Genomic DNA, 16219 nt, shown 5'->3' on the forward strand with positions numbered 1-16219 from the left:
GCTTCTGTTAGATCCATACCATTTCTGTCCTTTATCGAACCCATCTTTGCATGAAACGTTCACTTGGTATCTCTAATTTTCTTGAAGAGATCTCTAGTCTTTCCCATTCTGTTGTTTTCCTCTATTTCTTTCACTGATCACTGAGGAAGGCTTTCTTATCTCCTTGCTATTCCTTGGAACTCTGCATTCAGATGCTTATATCTTTCCTTTTCTCCTTTACTTTTTGCTTCTCTTCTTTTCACAGCTATTTGTAAGGCCTCCCCAGACAGCCATTTTGCTTTTTTGTATTTCTTTTCCATGGGGATGGTCTTGATCCCTGTCTCCTGTACAATGTCATGAACCTCCATCCATAGTTCATCAGGCACTCTATCAGATCTAGTCCCTTAAATCTATTTCTCACTTCCACTGTATAATCATAAGGGATTTGATTTAGGTCATACCTGAATGGTCTAGCGGTTTTCCCTACTTTCTTCAGTTTAAGTCTGAATTTGGCAATAAGGAGTTCATGATCTGAGCCACAGTCAGCTCCCGGTCTTGTTTTTGCTGACTGTATAGAGCTTCTCCATCTTTGGTTGCAAAGAATATAATCAATCTGATTTTGGTGCTGACCATCTGGTGATGTCCATGTGTAAAGTCTTCTCTTGTGTTGTTGGAAGAGGGTGTTTGCTATGACCAGTGCTTTCTCTTGGCAAAACTCGCTTAGCCTTTCCCCTGCTTCATTCTGTATTCCAAGGCCAAATTTACCTGTCACCCCAGGTGTTTCTTGACTTCCTACTTTAGCATTCCAGTCCTCTGTAATGAAAAGGACATCTTTTTGGGGTGTTAGTTCTAGAAGGTCTTGTAGGTTTTCATAGAACCGTTCAACTTCTGCTTCTTCAGCATTACTGGTTGGGGCATAGACTTGGATTACTATGATACTGAACGGTTTGCCTTGGAAACAGAGATCTTTCTGTCGTTTTTGAGATTGCATCCAAGTACTGCATTTCGGACTCTTTTGTTGACCATGATGGCTACTCCATTTCTTCTAAGGGATTCCTGCCCACAGTAGTAGATATAATGGTCATCTGAGTTAAATTCACCCATTCCAGTCCATTTTAGTTTGCTGGTTCCTAGAATGTCGACGTTCACTCTTGCCATCTCCTGTTTGGGTGTTCTTTGGAAGGACTGATGCTAAAGCTGAAACTCCAGTACTTTGGCCACCTCGTGCAGAGTTGACTCATTGGAAAAGACTCTGATGCTGAGAGGGATTGAGGGCAGAAGGAGAAGGGGACGACAGAGGATGAGATGGCTGGATGGCATCAACGACTCGATGGACGTGGGTCTGAGTGAACTCCAGGAGTTGGTGATGGACAGGGAACCCTGGTGTGCTGCAATTCATGGGGTCGCAAAGAGTCGGACATGACTGGGTGACTGAACTGAACTGAACTTCCAGTCTTGCTGGTTTGTGGTATCACATCATATCTTTTTTGTTCTCTTAACCTGCTTACATTTCTGTAAAATCTTCATTAAATTTTTTTCCCAGTGAACTCTTCTGACTGTGCCAGTTCTTCCCTTTGATACCTGACTCATTCACATACCTGCTTTGAACTTGATTTTATTCTTGTTCTTGGCTTCCATCAAATAGCCCTATATAACCATAATGGACTCCCTTTCCGCTGATACCAGCTCAAGTTGGATTTTTGCCATTTAACCAAGAGCGATATAATTAATAAACTTTATTGCTCAACATTTTGTGGAAGAGCCTTAACAATTATGATTGCCTACTGTGTCAACCCTGGGTCAGCTACACAAAGATGACTAAATAATTTGTTCCTGCCTACCTCTCTCCCTTTTTTCCCCATGGTACTTTTATTGCTGTTAAGCATTTCTGCCCGAATATGTGGTGCATTTTTTATTATATCTGTATTGTCAAGGTTCTCTGGAGAAATATAACCAATAAGATTATATAGATACACACAAGAGGAGATATTGGAGTTTGCACACATGCTTATAGAGGCTAGGAAATCTTGTGATCTTTCCTCTGCAAGCTGAAGGACCAGGAAAGGCAGTAATATAATTCAGTGTAAGTCCAAAGGCCTGAGAAACTGGGGCGCCTGGGGCCCAGGAACCAGGAGTAGGATGTCTGAGGGCAGAAAAAGATGGAAGTCTCAGGTTAGGGAAAAAGAGAATTTTCCTTTCTGTCCTTTTGTTCTTTGAGGTTGGAGGAGGAGAGGGCTAAGAGTAGGGTTAGGTAAGGGAAGTCAACAGATTGGATATTACTTCCCCTACCCACGTTGGTGAGGGCACATCTTCTTTACTTAGTCTACTGATTCAAATGCTAACATGTCCCAGAAACACCCTCATGGACACATCCAAAAGTGATTTACTGGTTTTCTGGGTGTCCTTTAGCCCGGTCAAGTTGGCAGTAAAATCAACCACCACAATATCCAACCTCCATGAGGGCAAGGATCTTTGTCACTTTTATTTACTAGAGAGTTTTAAGCAGGTAGACAATACTTGGCACAAAGGAAGGACTCAGATATTTTTTTCAATGAATAAAAGCATGAATGAATTTACAGTAGGTCAATATTCTGTTTTAAATGATAATTTTTGAGGTTATAAAGGTAGTCATGGAATCTCTTTCAAGATTTTGGCAGCTTTTTTGGGTAGCAGTCCATAAAGAGTCACCAAGAAGATTGACTTTCTGTCTTCAGTGGAAATGATGTCACCATCTTTCATGCCTTATGGAAATGCCACCTTGATTGCTTACAATTATTAGATAAGATGACCTCAATTTAATCAATCATGGACATTTATTTCCTATTTTTGCCTTCTGCTTTCTGCTGAAATTGCTACACAACAGCTGCTCATAACTCATTCTTTTTTCTGATAGAAATGCTTAGAGTGTGTATAAGAGAGAAGTCCTTTCCCACTTTGAACCCATGTAGTCTTTCTGCCGGAGAAGGCAATGGCACCCCACTCCAGTACTCTTGCTTGGAAAATCCCATGGACGGAGGAGCCTGGTGGGCTGCAGTCCATGGGGTTGCGAAGAGTCAGGCACGACTGAGCGAATTCACTTTCACTTTTCACTTTCATGCATTGGAGAAGGAAATGGCAACCCACTCCAGTGTTCTTGCCTGGAGAATCCCAGGGACAGGGGAGCCTGGTAGGCTACCGTCTATGGGGTTGCACAGAGTTGGACATGACTGAAGCGACTTAGCAGCAGCAGCAGCAGCAGCAGTCTTTCTGCCTCAAATGTTTCTTCCTACTATGGTTTTATGGTTTCACCTCTAGAGTGTGACTTTTTCTTCATTAGGTTCATGAAAGAAAGTTTTTCTTCTAATTCATTCTCCTCAGACAGCTTGACTTTTGTGTTGACTGAGACAAAAGCCCCTCCAACCTTCTTCAACCTTTCCTTCCTTGAGGAAATCATTTGTAATACTCCAGAAGTATCCTTTTGCTTTCTACTAGGAGAGGCTGAAGGACCCTAGGAAATAATAGCAAGAACATATGGTGCCTTTAGGTATGTACATATCACCCAGGAGTCGGGCAGCTTCAGGGACTGTTCTTAAGAAAATCAGGATATCAAGTGGTACTTTCCTCTCATCGCTCCTTCTTTCCATCCTTTGTAAAGGATTATTGCCTAGATCTAGTATCTTCTTGAGACTTTTAATTGTCCTCAGGAACCTTGTGGCTGGTACCTTTTAATTAGAGGCTCATGGGTTGCTGAGAGACTGAGGATGTCTGTAAGAGCAGCACACATGTCTCCTTCGGTGTCATTTGCCAGTTTCTTCTTGCTTACTTCCCTTACCTCCCAGTTCACTGAGGTTTACAAACCAAGCTTGTCCTACTTTTTCATGCTTATAGCTTTGGTTTGTGAAATCCCATAGTAAGAGGGCTCAACATTTCTAACATAGTCAGTGTGCTCACTAACTAATCACACAATTAAGGTGACTGAGAAATAGGGGACTCAGGAGAGCCACGCTGACTCCGAAGGCCTGAGAAACAGGAGACCTGATGGTGTAAGTTCCAGTGTGAGTCTGAGTCCAAAGGCAGGAGAAGACTGATTTCCAGCTTGAAGGGAGTCAGGTGGACAGAAAGAATCCTTTCTTGCTTAGCCTTTTGCTCTATTTGGGCCTTCAGTGGAGTGGGTGAGGCCCACCCACACTGGGGAGGGCAGTCCGCTTTACTCAGTCTACTGATGCAAATGTAAGTCCTGTCCAGAAATGGCCTCCTGGTTACACCCAGAGATAGTTTTTAACTGAAAATCTGAGTCTGTAGCCCAGTCAAGTTTACGCATAAAATTTTGCTGTGCTGTGCTTAGTTTCCCAGTCGTGTCTGACTCTCTTGTGACCCCATGGACTGTAGCTGCCATGCTCCTTTGTTCATGGGGATTCTTCAGGCGAGAATACTGGAGTGGATTGCCATGCCTGCCTGCAGGGGATCTTACCAACCCAGGGATCAAACCCAGGTCTTCCACTCCCACGTCACAGGAAGATTCTTCACAGACTGAGGCACCAGCGAAGCACATACAGTTAACTACCACCTTCTCTCTGGCCAGCAAGCCCCTCATAACTGTCATGTTCCTTTCTGTTTCTGTGAATCTGACTGCTTTAGGTATCTCTTATATTGAAATCTTCTATTATCTTTTCATGATTGGCTTCTTTTACTTAGCAAAATATCCTCCAGGTTCATCCATATTATGGGACGTGACAGGAATTCCTTTTTAAGGCTCCATTGTCCAACAGAAGCAGAAGAGATTAAGAAGAGGTGGCAAGAATACGCAGAACTATACAAAGAAGGTCTTAATGACCTGGATAACCACGATGGTATGGTCACTTACCTAGAGCCAGACATCCCGGTGTGAAGTCAAGGGGGCCTTAGAAAGCATTAGTACAAATAAAGCTAGTGGAGGTGATGGAATTCCAGCTGAGTTATTTAAAAATCCTAAAAGATGATGCTGTTAAAGTGCTGCATCCAGTTTGTCAGCAAATTTGGAAAACTCAGCTGTGGCCACAGTATTGGCAAAGGTCAGTTTTCATTCCAGTGCCAAAGAAGGACAGTGCCAGAGAATATACAAATACCATATAGTTGCATTCCATTTCACATGCTAGCAAGGTTATGCTCAAACTCCTTCAACCTAGGCTTTAGTAGTACATGAACCAAGAACTTAACAGATGTACATGCTGGGTTTAGAAGAGGCAGAGGAACCAGAGATCAAATTGCCAACCCTTGTTGGATCATAGAGAAAGCAAAGGAATTCCAGAAAAGCATATACTGCTTCATTGACTACTCTAAAGCTTTTGACTGTTTGGATCACAACAAACTATGAAAAATTCTTAAAGAGATGGAAATACCAGACTACCTTACCTATCTCCTGAGAAACTTGTATGCGGATCAAGTAGCAACATTTAGGATCAGACATGGACCAGCAGTCTGGTTCAGAATTGGGAAAGGAGTATGACAAGGCTGTATATTGTCACCCTGCTTATTTAACTTCTGTGCAGAGTACATCATGGGAGAGCTGGGCTGGATGAAGCACAAGCTGGAATCAAGATTGCCAGGAGAAATATGAACAACTTCAGATATATAGATGCTACTACTCCAGTGACAGAAGGCGAAGAGGAACTAAAGAGCCTCTGGATGAGGGTGAAAGAGGAGAATGAGAAAACTGGCTCGAAACTCAACATCCAAAAAACTAAGATCATGGCATCCAGTCCCATCATTTCATGGCAAATAGAAGGGGAAAAAGTGGAAAGAGTCACAGCTTTTATTTTCTTGGCCTCCAAAATCACTGTAGATGGTGACTGTGGCTGTGACATTAAAAGACACTTGCTCCTTGGAAGAAAAGCTATGACAAACCTAAACAGTGTATTAAAAAGTGGAGATATCTCCTTCCTGACAAAGGTGCTTTGAATCATAGAGAAAACCATAGTCAACCATAGTCAAAGCTATGATTATACAACATGTGAGAGTTGAACCATAAAGAAGGCTGAACACTGAAGAACTGATGCTTTCAAATTATGGTGCCAGAGAAGACTTTTGAGAGTCCCTGGGACTACAAGGAGATTGGACCAGTCAATCCTAAAGGAAATCAACCCTGAATATTCAGTGGAAGGACTGATGCCAAAGCAGAAGCTCCAGTGCTTTGGCCATCTAATGGGAAAACCCGACTCATTGGAAAAGACCTGGATGCTGAGAAGGATTGAAGGCAGGGGGAGAAAGAGGTAACAGAGGCTGAGATGGCTGGATAGCATCGCTGACTCAGTGGGCATGAGTTTGAGTAATCTTTGGGAGGTAGTGAAGGACAGGGAATTCTGGCATTGCTGCAGTCCATTGTGTCACAAAGAGTTGGACGTGGCTTAATGACTGAACAATAACAAGACTCCATTGTTAACGTATTTGTCACACTTTATCTGTCAATTTATCTGTTGATGGTCCTTTGGGTTGCTTCCATCTCTTGGCTATTTTGAGTAGTGCTGTTATTAACATGGGTATAGAAATATCTCTACTAGGCTCTGGTTTCAGTTCCTTTGTATATATAGAAGTGGGATTGTTTGTCCATTAACTTTTTAAATAACTTTTTTTGGTCACACCATGTGACATGTATGATCTTAGTTCCCTGAACAAGGATTGAACCCAGTGAATTCTATGTAAATGAGCCTATTTCCATAGTACTTAATTTACTATGAAATGAGTTCCTTGATCAGAAGCAATGCTGTGGGATACATGATGGTGAATAAGACATTTTGTAAATTCGTGGATGACAATTTCAGGAGAAATATTGTTATCAGGAAAGGAAAATGCCTTTCTAGAGTAAGTGCCTAGTAAGAATGAGCATTGCTTATTCCATGATGGACATTACTTAGTATAATCAGCTTGCCACCAGGTAGATGGCTGGTGCCAGTCAGGAGTGGTGGCATATCATGGATTCAGTGTTTGTCTTTGGTATTGATGGAGCTGGCACTTAACAGGAATTGTAAGCCCGACAGCCTTGGTGAGTAAAGATCCATGCTGCCATGCCCATACCTTCCCTCCACTCTTGCTGCTGTGATTCCTGCGTTGTAGGGGTGACAAAGATGAGCAGGGGGAAAAGTGACTTGGAAAATATGCTAGCTGACACCCACAGAATGCTTCATTTTGTCCTCCTGATTATTAAGATCCTCCTCCACCTCAGTTGATCAGGGCATAGTGCCCATCTTAAGAGGTCTGTCCACACACTTGCTCAGACCACCTTGGCACCGGTTTTCCTATCATCTTTTGGAATCCCTGACTGTCCAGCCAATCTGCTAGCTACTACCTCCAGATAAGTGTATATTTGTGCCTTTGATCATCTCTCATTCCAGACAAAATGATAGTCAGGTCCAGTACTTGATGCTTTGCATACTTGGGGGGATTTTTGCTTCATCACCATCCTTCAAGGCCACCCTTGAATAGGGCTGTCATGATGCAGCTGTCTACTTTTTTTTTTAAGTTAATTAATTTTTGACTGCACTCTGAGTCTGCATTGTTGCACGAAGTCTCTTTCTAGTTGTAGCCAGTGGGGGCTACTCTCCAGTTACGGTGTGGACTTTGTATTGTGGTGCTTCTCTTGTTGTGGAGCTTGGGCTCTAGAGTGCAGACTCAGTAGTTGTGGCATATAGGCTTAGTTGCCCCACAGCGTGTGGGATCTTCCTGGACCAGGGATTGAGGATATGTCCCTTGCATTGGCAGGCAGATTCTTAACCACTGGACCAACAGGGAAGTCCAGTACTTTTGAGTAACGTCAGCACATCATCATACAGAAACATCTACATAACAAGCCCATTCTCTCCACACCCACCCCCATGCCCCCCCACCCCCAACATTAGTCAACTGGTTGTAGGGAACTTGTCCACAGGTTCAGGATATAGGTTAAGACAGAAGAAACAATGTAACAAGAATAGGAAATCTGGATTACTTATTTATGCAGCTTGGTTGTGCCTGCAGGATTTGTTTAAACCCAGGTTTGTATATACCACCTTCCTTTGAGATAGACTGCTATCATGAATGCTCAAATTAATGGGGTTGGTGGATCTGACAGTAACCATTTTACCATGGGCAACTCAGGTCACATGCTAAATTGTGGCGTGTGAATGCACTGTCTGCTAAGGACCAGTAGCAAGTCAAAAGCGGATTTTCAAGAGAATACTTACCTGTAGAGGATGGCTTGCTTTTTTCCCAAATTCTAAAAGCTTACACTATCATTCACCTGTAAGTACCTGCCAAACTTGGCCTGCTTAAACTCAAGCCGTCAGAATAATATGATCAACTTGGTAGAGAATAAAGTGGAACACTTGATGTCTTCCAGAATGGAGAGCTGATGGAGATTTCTATACACTGGATTGTGCTAGAGTTGATGTGGTTCTGAGGTAGGTCATGAGGGTACATTGCTGGTCCTGCAAGCAGAAAGAAACTGTTTTGGTGTTTTTTATTAAAAGGATAGAAGAAATAGCCTCATTCCAGTTTCCAGGAAATGGATTGATTTGCTCCAGCAATGAAACTACATCTGTAACTGCAGCTGTAATTGGAATCACGTGTGATTATGCTTTCAGTAATTCACTGTCATTCCTTAAGACCCATCTGTACTCTGCACTAGCCAGATAGATGAGTTGAATGCTGATGTGGTTGGAATCACAACCCTTTATCATCTTTCACAGAGGCACTAATCTCTGCAATCTCTCTAGGAATGTGGCTTTACTTTTAATTTACTGTTTGAGTAGATCAGAGTTTTGGTGACTTCCATTTACTTTTTTTTTCCTGTTTTCCTCTGTTAGCTCCTCATTCCATGGGTCAGGTAACTAATATGGGCATTGTGCCAGTTTCTGCATTTGTTTTTGATAACAGCACATTCCGAAGTGGGAAAACAACTGTGTGGGTTCACCTCGGGCCCACTGGAGCTAGACCTTAACCAAAGCTTGCTTGTATAAGCTCCTCCCCCAACTAGGGAACCACAGTAGCATATTAGCTCTCCAGGAATTAAAGTCAGTTCCAATCCAGTGTCCAGTTATCTGAGGTATGTGTAACTCCCCTTCCCCAGTACACGGTCACCCTGCTAAATGGTTGCCTGGTTCTTGGAGGAAGGCTAGGAGATAGATTTGCAATATGATCTTTTGGGGCAGGATTGTTCAGTTTCCTAAAGGGGATCCACTGGCCCTGGGTCTGTGAGCAAACTCAAGTCAGAATTGGTTGAGGGCCAAGATGTCTTTTGTATAGATTTAACTTCTACTTCTGATAATCAGACCCAGAACTTTTCTACTTATACGAGTCGAGTAACATTCACGTAGAGTGCCTATCTGTTTTAGTCCCAGGAATACTGTGATCAGTAGCCAATGCTAGTGATCTCTGTGGGTAAAACCATTTTGTTTATTACTTCGAATCCACTGCCTGTTATGATAACCATATCCATTTTGTCACTGCAAGTTGAGGCTACCACTTGACCTTGTCACTTGAGGTTCCAGAATTCTCACTGAACCCAGCTTGGTGGCATCATTTTCCACTGTTATCCAGGCTCTCCAGCTACTGTGCCTAGATGCCCACCAGACTACAGAGGTCATCAAGTATGCTCAGCCCTTCCCCCACCCCCCAACACATTTCTTAAACCTTGGTAAGGGAGGTATTTTTTGAACTCCTCCTGGGGACATAGTGGGTGGGTGAGTAGGACTTATATGATAAATACTGTCCGTATGTGAGGGAAGTTATCAGCTATTAAAAAAAAAAAAACTCCAGGATGGGGACCAGTGTTTGCAAGACAAAGAAGATGTTTATGATCTCAGTAAATAAGATGAGTTTAATATATGGAACGCAGTCTGAGCTTGTAAAATATAACTGCCAACAAAATGTTTATACTCAGTGCTTTTAGAATGAAAAAGGGATTTTCTTAGTCATAATTATATTAAATATTTAGATTTTCTCAGGTGAAAAACCCATTTGAATATTATTTTCTGTGTTTTATTACATGATTAAAAATCAGTATTAAACAGGGTTTTGTTTTCATTTTTTCTATTCTGAGGATGAATATGACTATTCATGTTCTATAGTAGATATCTTTTTAAAAAGTCTTTTATTTTATATTCTGTCCATTAATTTTTTAAAAAGTAATTTTATTTATTTATTTATTTTTGGCGTTGTTGGGTCTTCATTGCTGCACAGGCTGTTTTCTAGTTGCAGCAAGAAGGGGTTACTCTCTAGGTTACTTTCTGGTACTCTCTCTTCTCACCACTACTGTCGAGTGGTACATGGGCTTCCCATTGCAGGGGCTTGTCTTGTTGTAGAGCATGGGCTCCCGGGTGTGTGGGCTTAAGTAGTTGTGGTGTGTGGGCTCTAGGACACAGGCTCAATAGTTGTGGTATATGGGCTTGGTTGTTCCGTGGTATGTGGGATCTTCCTGGATCAGGGATCAAACTTGTGTCTCCTGCATTGACAGGCAGATTCTTTACCACTGAGCCACCTAGGAAGTCCTGTCCATTATTTCTTAATAATTGAGGTCTTGCAGGATACTGAAGTAGATAGAATGGTTGACAAGGTGGAGGGAATAGACTCACCTCAGTCATGATAGTTTACTGTTTCTTCTGTGGAACTGTAGGTTACTGAGATGATAGATAATACCATCCTGAAAAACAGTGGTTTATTTGAGTCATGTAAAAATATTTAGTTTTTCAGATTGTTCAAAAGGGAACATTTAAATGGAAGGTTTGGACCCTTTACTTCCATCTCACTCCCTTCTGTGGGCTACTAATTCAAGGAAAAGCTTTGTCAAGGTGAACCCGGACTTGACCTTGGAGAAGAAAAGGGCAACCCACTCCACTGTTCTTGCCTGGAGAATCCCATGGACAGAGGAGCTTGGCAGGCTACAGTTCATGGGGTTACAAAGAGTCGGACACGACTGAGCACCCAGACTTGAAACCTACTTAAAAGTGAGAAAGAGACTGAGACAGGCAGCAGTGATGTGAAAGTACAGGCTGGCACCCGTGTGGAGAGACATACATGGACAGGGACGAGGACAGAGGAACCAAGAAGATTTTGAGTCGGCGTAATGGTGCTATAAATGGTCGTGACACATGCTGTTCTTCATTTGCACTTTGACCTTTGAAAAACCATGTATGACTATTGTTAAAATTGTACCTTGTTTATTTATTTATTACTGTTCTTTATCTGTGAGTTTTTAGTCCTTTCACTGATAGGATAGTTTAATCGTTTATTGTTTGGGGTGCTAATAGTGCAGTGGTTAGGACGTTATTAGGTTGAATCACATTTTAGTCAGTAAGCTCCTGGACCCTTTCTTTTTGCTTGTGAACACTTTGTCATGTTAAGGTACCAGTAAGTACTTCTTTTTATAATGAAGGTGGCCGGGACATAAGGCATACTTTTCACCTCATCTGAACTTTATTGTGAAAGCATTTTCAGGCAGAGAGACTTTATTGTATATAGAATATAAGATTTGCATGGGTCAGTAAGGAGAGGGCATTTTGTCCCCTTATACCTCAACAGCCATATTATGGTGATTTTTATTCTTCTGGATTTCTAAGAGCAAGTTTTCTCCCTTATTGTATAAGCTAACAGATTTCCCGGGTGTCCTTGAATGATTTATTCATGGTCTACTTGTGTAGTAGCAAAAGAAAAGAATTATACATTACATTTTTTTTTAATCTTGCGCAAGAGAGCAATTTAAAAAAAATATATTTAGTAAGACCTCTAATAAAATTTTTAATGAGTTGTCTCTCCAACTCATAGTCATTATGAAGAGTACTGTCTCCTTCATTTTCATGGCTGAGGGCACTGTCGTCTTTTTTTCCCCTCTCGCTGGGATATGTGTTGTTTCCACATTACTTTTGGTTTTTCAGTTAATTATTATTCTTCTCTTTAAGAAAATTTAAGGTGTACCCATACTTCGGATAGTGTTTACATTATACTTTGGTGAATGTAATGTTTATTAATAACATTTTGTTCAAAATTAAAATAATAATTATCATTAATACTCTGAGGTAAATAAAGTTGTTCTGTTATTAACCAAAGACTTTCTCCCCTTTACTCATCCTTTCTTTCCTTTGTTACTGCCTTCTTCCCTCCTCTCCCTAAAGTTCCAGCAACTGAATACTTGAGGAATGGATGAATGAGCTTACATAGTCATTTACTGTCTCATCTCTTCTATTTAGATGGTAAATCCCATAAGAACACACTCCACCACTCTTGTTCACCTCCATTTGCCTAATGTCTAGGATTAGTACACAGTAGGAATACATTCAGGAGAAGGCAATGGCACCCACTCCAGTACTCTTGCCTGGAAACTCCCATGGACAGAGGAGCCTGGTAGGCTCCAGTCCGTGGGGTCGCGAAGAGTCGGACACGATTGAGCGACCTCACTTTCACTTTTCACTTTCATGCATTGGAGAAGGAAATGGCAACCCACTCCAGCGTTCTTGCCTGGAGAATCCCAGGGACGGCGGAGCCTGGTGGGCTGCCGTCTATGGGGTCGCACAGAGTTGGACACGACTGAAGTGACTTAGCAGAAGCAGCAGCAGGAATACATTCATGCATTAAATTAGTTGAATAAATCAATGAATAATAAAAAGTTATTATGAATGCTTCTTATCTATATTAATATTTAGATTATAAAATATGAAAGGGGGAATTATTATACTTTTAGTATGTTTTAAAATTTGCAACTTTTTTTTTTACAGTTTATGAGTAATACAATAAGCAAACAGTTTAAAGTAGTTTTTGAAGCTAAACTTTTGATGATTTGGATTAATATTTTAAACTGCATTTAACCATGTGACCTTGATTAACTCAACTAACTTATGTCCTAGCTAAATTAAAATAGTTTGAGGGCATAATGTGGAAATACTCACATTTTTACAATGGGTATCGGTTTTAAGAGTTTTAATTGAAACATGATGTGGGCCTATGTAGATAGTACTAGTATTTTTATAATTTATTTCAAATTGTAACTTGAGAATTTTAAGGATTGAAGAATATCATTTCTAAGCATAACAAAATTATGTGCTCTTGGGTTCAGAAATTATTGTTTGAGAAAAATAGGCCTGACTGATCAGAAACACAGGGACCAAAGTAAGTATATTTAACTCTCCCAAACAGTGTTTAGTATAGACTGTTTATTTAATTGTTGGGTGACAGGTATGCACAAATACTATAGTTACTTTGGAAATGGGAAAAAAAAAAAAAGAATTAAAGATCTTACTACAAACTACAGGGTGGACTTAGGTACAAAGTAGCCGTAAATTTGTACTTGCTATATTATGAACTTAATTTGACCACTTGTTTAGAAATCGATTAATACTTGGCTATACAGCAGTATACTTAGAAGAATGAGTCTTCTCATGTATCATGATGTCTTTTCAGCTAACTGTTGTCTCTTTGTGACTTTAATGGTATATTTTCATTCTGTATTTTTCTGTAGGCATCCACAAGGACAAAGATAAACCTCCCAGCTTCTCTGTTGTCCTTGAGACTTTGAGACGTACCTTGACAGATTACCAGAACAAGCTGGAAGATGCATCTAATGAGGTAACACTTGCACTGTTTGGCTCCACACACATAGCCTTCGGCCTGCAGCAGTACGTATTACTTGCTTGTTACAAAGGTCAAAAATATTGCGAATGTTGATTTGACAGCCTCACAGATAAAAAAATAATAAGTTGTCTGTCACTGTTTTCTCTGTGAGTGTGGCCTAAAGTCAGGTCTCACTTGTGTTTTTGTAACTCTTCTGTCACACTGCTATTTTTGGAGTTCTAAAGACTGTCACTTCTTGGTCTTCATAATTTATCTTTTAACTTAATTAAAAAAAGCCGTGCAACTCAGTTAATATGATATTTAAATGTTAATGTGTTTTCATGAGATTTGGAATAGGTAGTGGACATTTAGGGCTTGTCAATATTTTGGCTTAAGAGTTCTACAAATTGTAGAGATCTTACTAAAAAAGAAAGAAATTAGTTTGCATTCTGTAAAGGGAGTGACTGTTAGAAGTTTTTTAAAAACAAATATCTGCTTGATGTAGCCTGGAGGTTTTGGTTTCCTGATTGAAAAAACTCATGCTTCTATTTATCTTCTTTTTTTTTAAAATTATTTATTTTAATTGGAGGCTAATTACTTTACAGTATTGTAGTATTTTTTTACCATACATTGACATGAATTAGCCATGTGTGTACATGTTACCTTCTCTTTTGTATTGTTTAATTTGTGGATTGATAATTTTCTTGGGTATTAAAATGTTTTATGAACTTGTGCTTTAAAAATTGAAGAGTTTATTTAGTTACATCTTATCAAATTAGAAAATATGAAGTAACTACGTTAAACAGTAAAACAACAGACAATTTTTCTAACTGAAGACAAGTTACGAAACATGTAATTTAGTATTTGTCCCTCTATGTTTATCTCTTTGTTTCGTGTAATACAAAGGCCATGAAACCCTTATATTTCCCATTTCAAAAGAGCCATATTTTACTTTAGTTTGCTAAGGTGAAGAAAGAAGGAAAAGTGAGTTTTCTTAGTGCCTTCTAAGGAAAATGACCACTGGAATAATTAAATTTCTATAAAGAGCAAACATTGCCGTCTTTCCCAGTGAGACAAGACAACCTGTATTGTTAGTAGTTTATGCACCTCTTCTGAGGCCTAGGTCTGGAAGCTGCAGGGTAAGTAGGAACATATTACCCACAGCGAATTGTTATTTGGGAGGATGAATGTCACATGATCTTCAGCACAGTTGAAAAGTCGACTCAGCAGGCTTTGGCTTAGTAATGCGCTTTGTTGTGAACCAGTGCCAGAGACAGCAGTGGGGAGACCAAGGGGGTGGCTGCAAAGAAAGCAAAAAGAGCAGTCTGACAGAAAGAAGAATGAACTGTCAAAGAAAATAAATCACAAGCAGAGCGGGACCAACTGATGACCTGCCACAAGCCTTCCCAGTAGGACTGCATGTGACCGACCCTGAGGTTGTCATATGGAGTGAGAGACCCGCGGATACCCTCACGATGTAGAAAGAACAGGCTTTTGCTCTGTCCTTTTTTCTTTCCGTATAGATGCCATTCCTTCTGGCATTTTGGTCCTGTAGGATTTTAAAAATAAAGTTATATTTGTTTACAGTAAGAATGAAATCCTTTATCCAGATAGCTGGTAAAAACACAACAATATCACTGACATTTTAAGCTTGAATGCTTGCTTTTCGTTTTAGCATGTGAACTTGTGACAGAAATTACATAATTAACCAAAAGAAATACATTTTTAAGACTGAATTACTATCAAAAGTTTGTATTTGATAATTGCATAAAAATTTAAAGATTAGCTTTTGAGTTATCCACCCTTGGAAAATATTTTAAAAGTTACTTACATTTTTTTTTCATCAGCTAAGCAACATGAATAATGCTAAGGAAAAGGCATCTAATGAACTTGACTCTACCAAACAGAAGATAGAATCTCACACTAAAAATATAAAGGTATTATAATTTAGAAAAGCTTTTTCCTGTTGTGTTAAGAAACTAATATAATTATCTAGGGGATATTTTTAAGGAGAGCTATATGAAAATATATCTTCCTTTTTTTTATTAAGTATGTTTAGATACCGCTTAAAATTTTTTTTTATTGTTGATCAAAATAAGAATGGTTTTTCATTGAAAAAACTTTATTGGAAATTGTTTTGGTTCAAGGAAAAATTCATTTCCCAGATTTAATGATAGTACCATAGATTCAAATATTGTTTTAAGATTTGATGTCCAACCTTAGCTACACAGTCAACATATCTTATGTAAGCACATCAGTGCTTGGAGTCAGTTTTCATAATTTTGGAGTGGAGTCATTGTTTTAAGTACATCATGCCTAGTAGTGGGCTGAGATCACACCTAGCTAAGGTCCAGGACAACGGTTTATTTTTTGTGCTGCTTTTATGTACTACATCTTTGAAAAATTATACTAAGGCAACTCTCAGAGTTGGAATTTTTTTGGTGTGGGTTCATGTTGTTTGTCATGGATGTACGTGAATGAAATCTGTTAAGGGTAAGGACTGAAAAGTGAAGCAGAATTTCATGTCATGTATTTGAGATTTCTACTGGCATTTGAAATATCACTGGGAAGTAAATGTTCTTATGGTAAATTTAGGAGATTTATATTTAAAATGTTATTTTAAAGTTTTTGAGCTACCAGTTTGTTTTTTTTTAAATAATGAGCTGAAAGGAAAACTCTTGTAAAGAGCTTTTTGGAATAGGTTTTTTGA

At 39.7% G+C, this 16219-nt stretch overlaps 1 protein-coding gene across 6 annotated transcripts in view; it reads left to right on the forward strand.

Moving 5' to 3' along the window:
- Positions 1–16219, forward strand: part of CCDC171 (coiled-coil domain containing 171) — a 345827-nt gene that overhangs the window by 97062 nt on the left and 232546 nt on the right. For all 6 annotated transcript variants that reach the window (XR_011254379.1, XM_069576620.1, XM_069576618.1 and 3 more), the window contains 2 exons: positions 13418–13524; positions 15357–15446. Coding sequence is in view for 5 of the 6 variants with exons in the window: in XM_069576620.1 (XP_069432721.1) it covers positions 13418–13524; positions 15357–15446 (197 nt within the window). In the remaining variant the exon portion in view is untranslated. The remainder of the gene's footprint in view (positions 1–13417; positions 13525–15356; positions 15447–16219) is intronic.

Source organism: Ovis canadensis, chromosome 2, assembly GCF_042477335.2.
Source record: "Ovis canadensis isolate MfBH-ARS-UI-01 breed Bighorn chromosome 2, ARS-UI_OviCan_v2, whole genome shotgun sequence".
In the NCBI taxonomy this organism is placed as follows: Eukaryota; Metazoa; Chordata; class Mammalia; order Artiodactyla; family Bovidae; genus Ovis; species Ovis canadensis.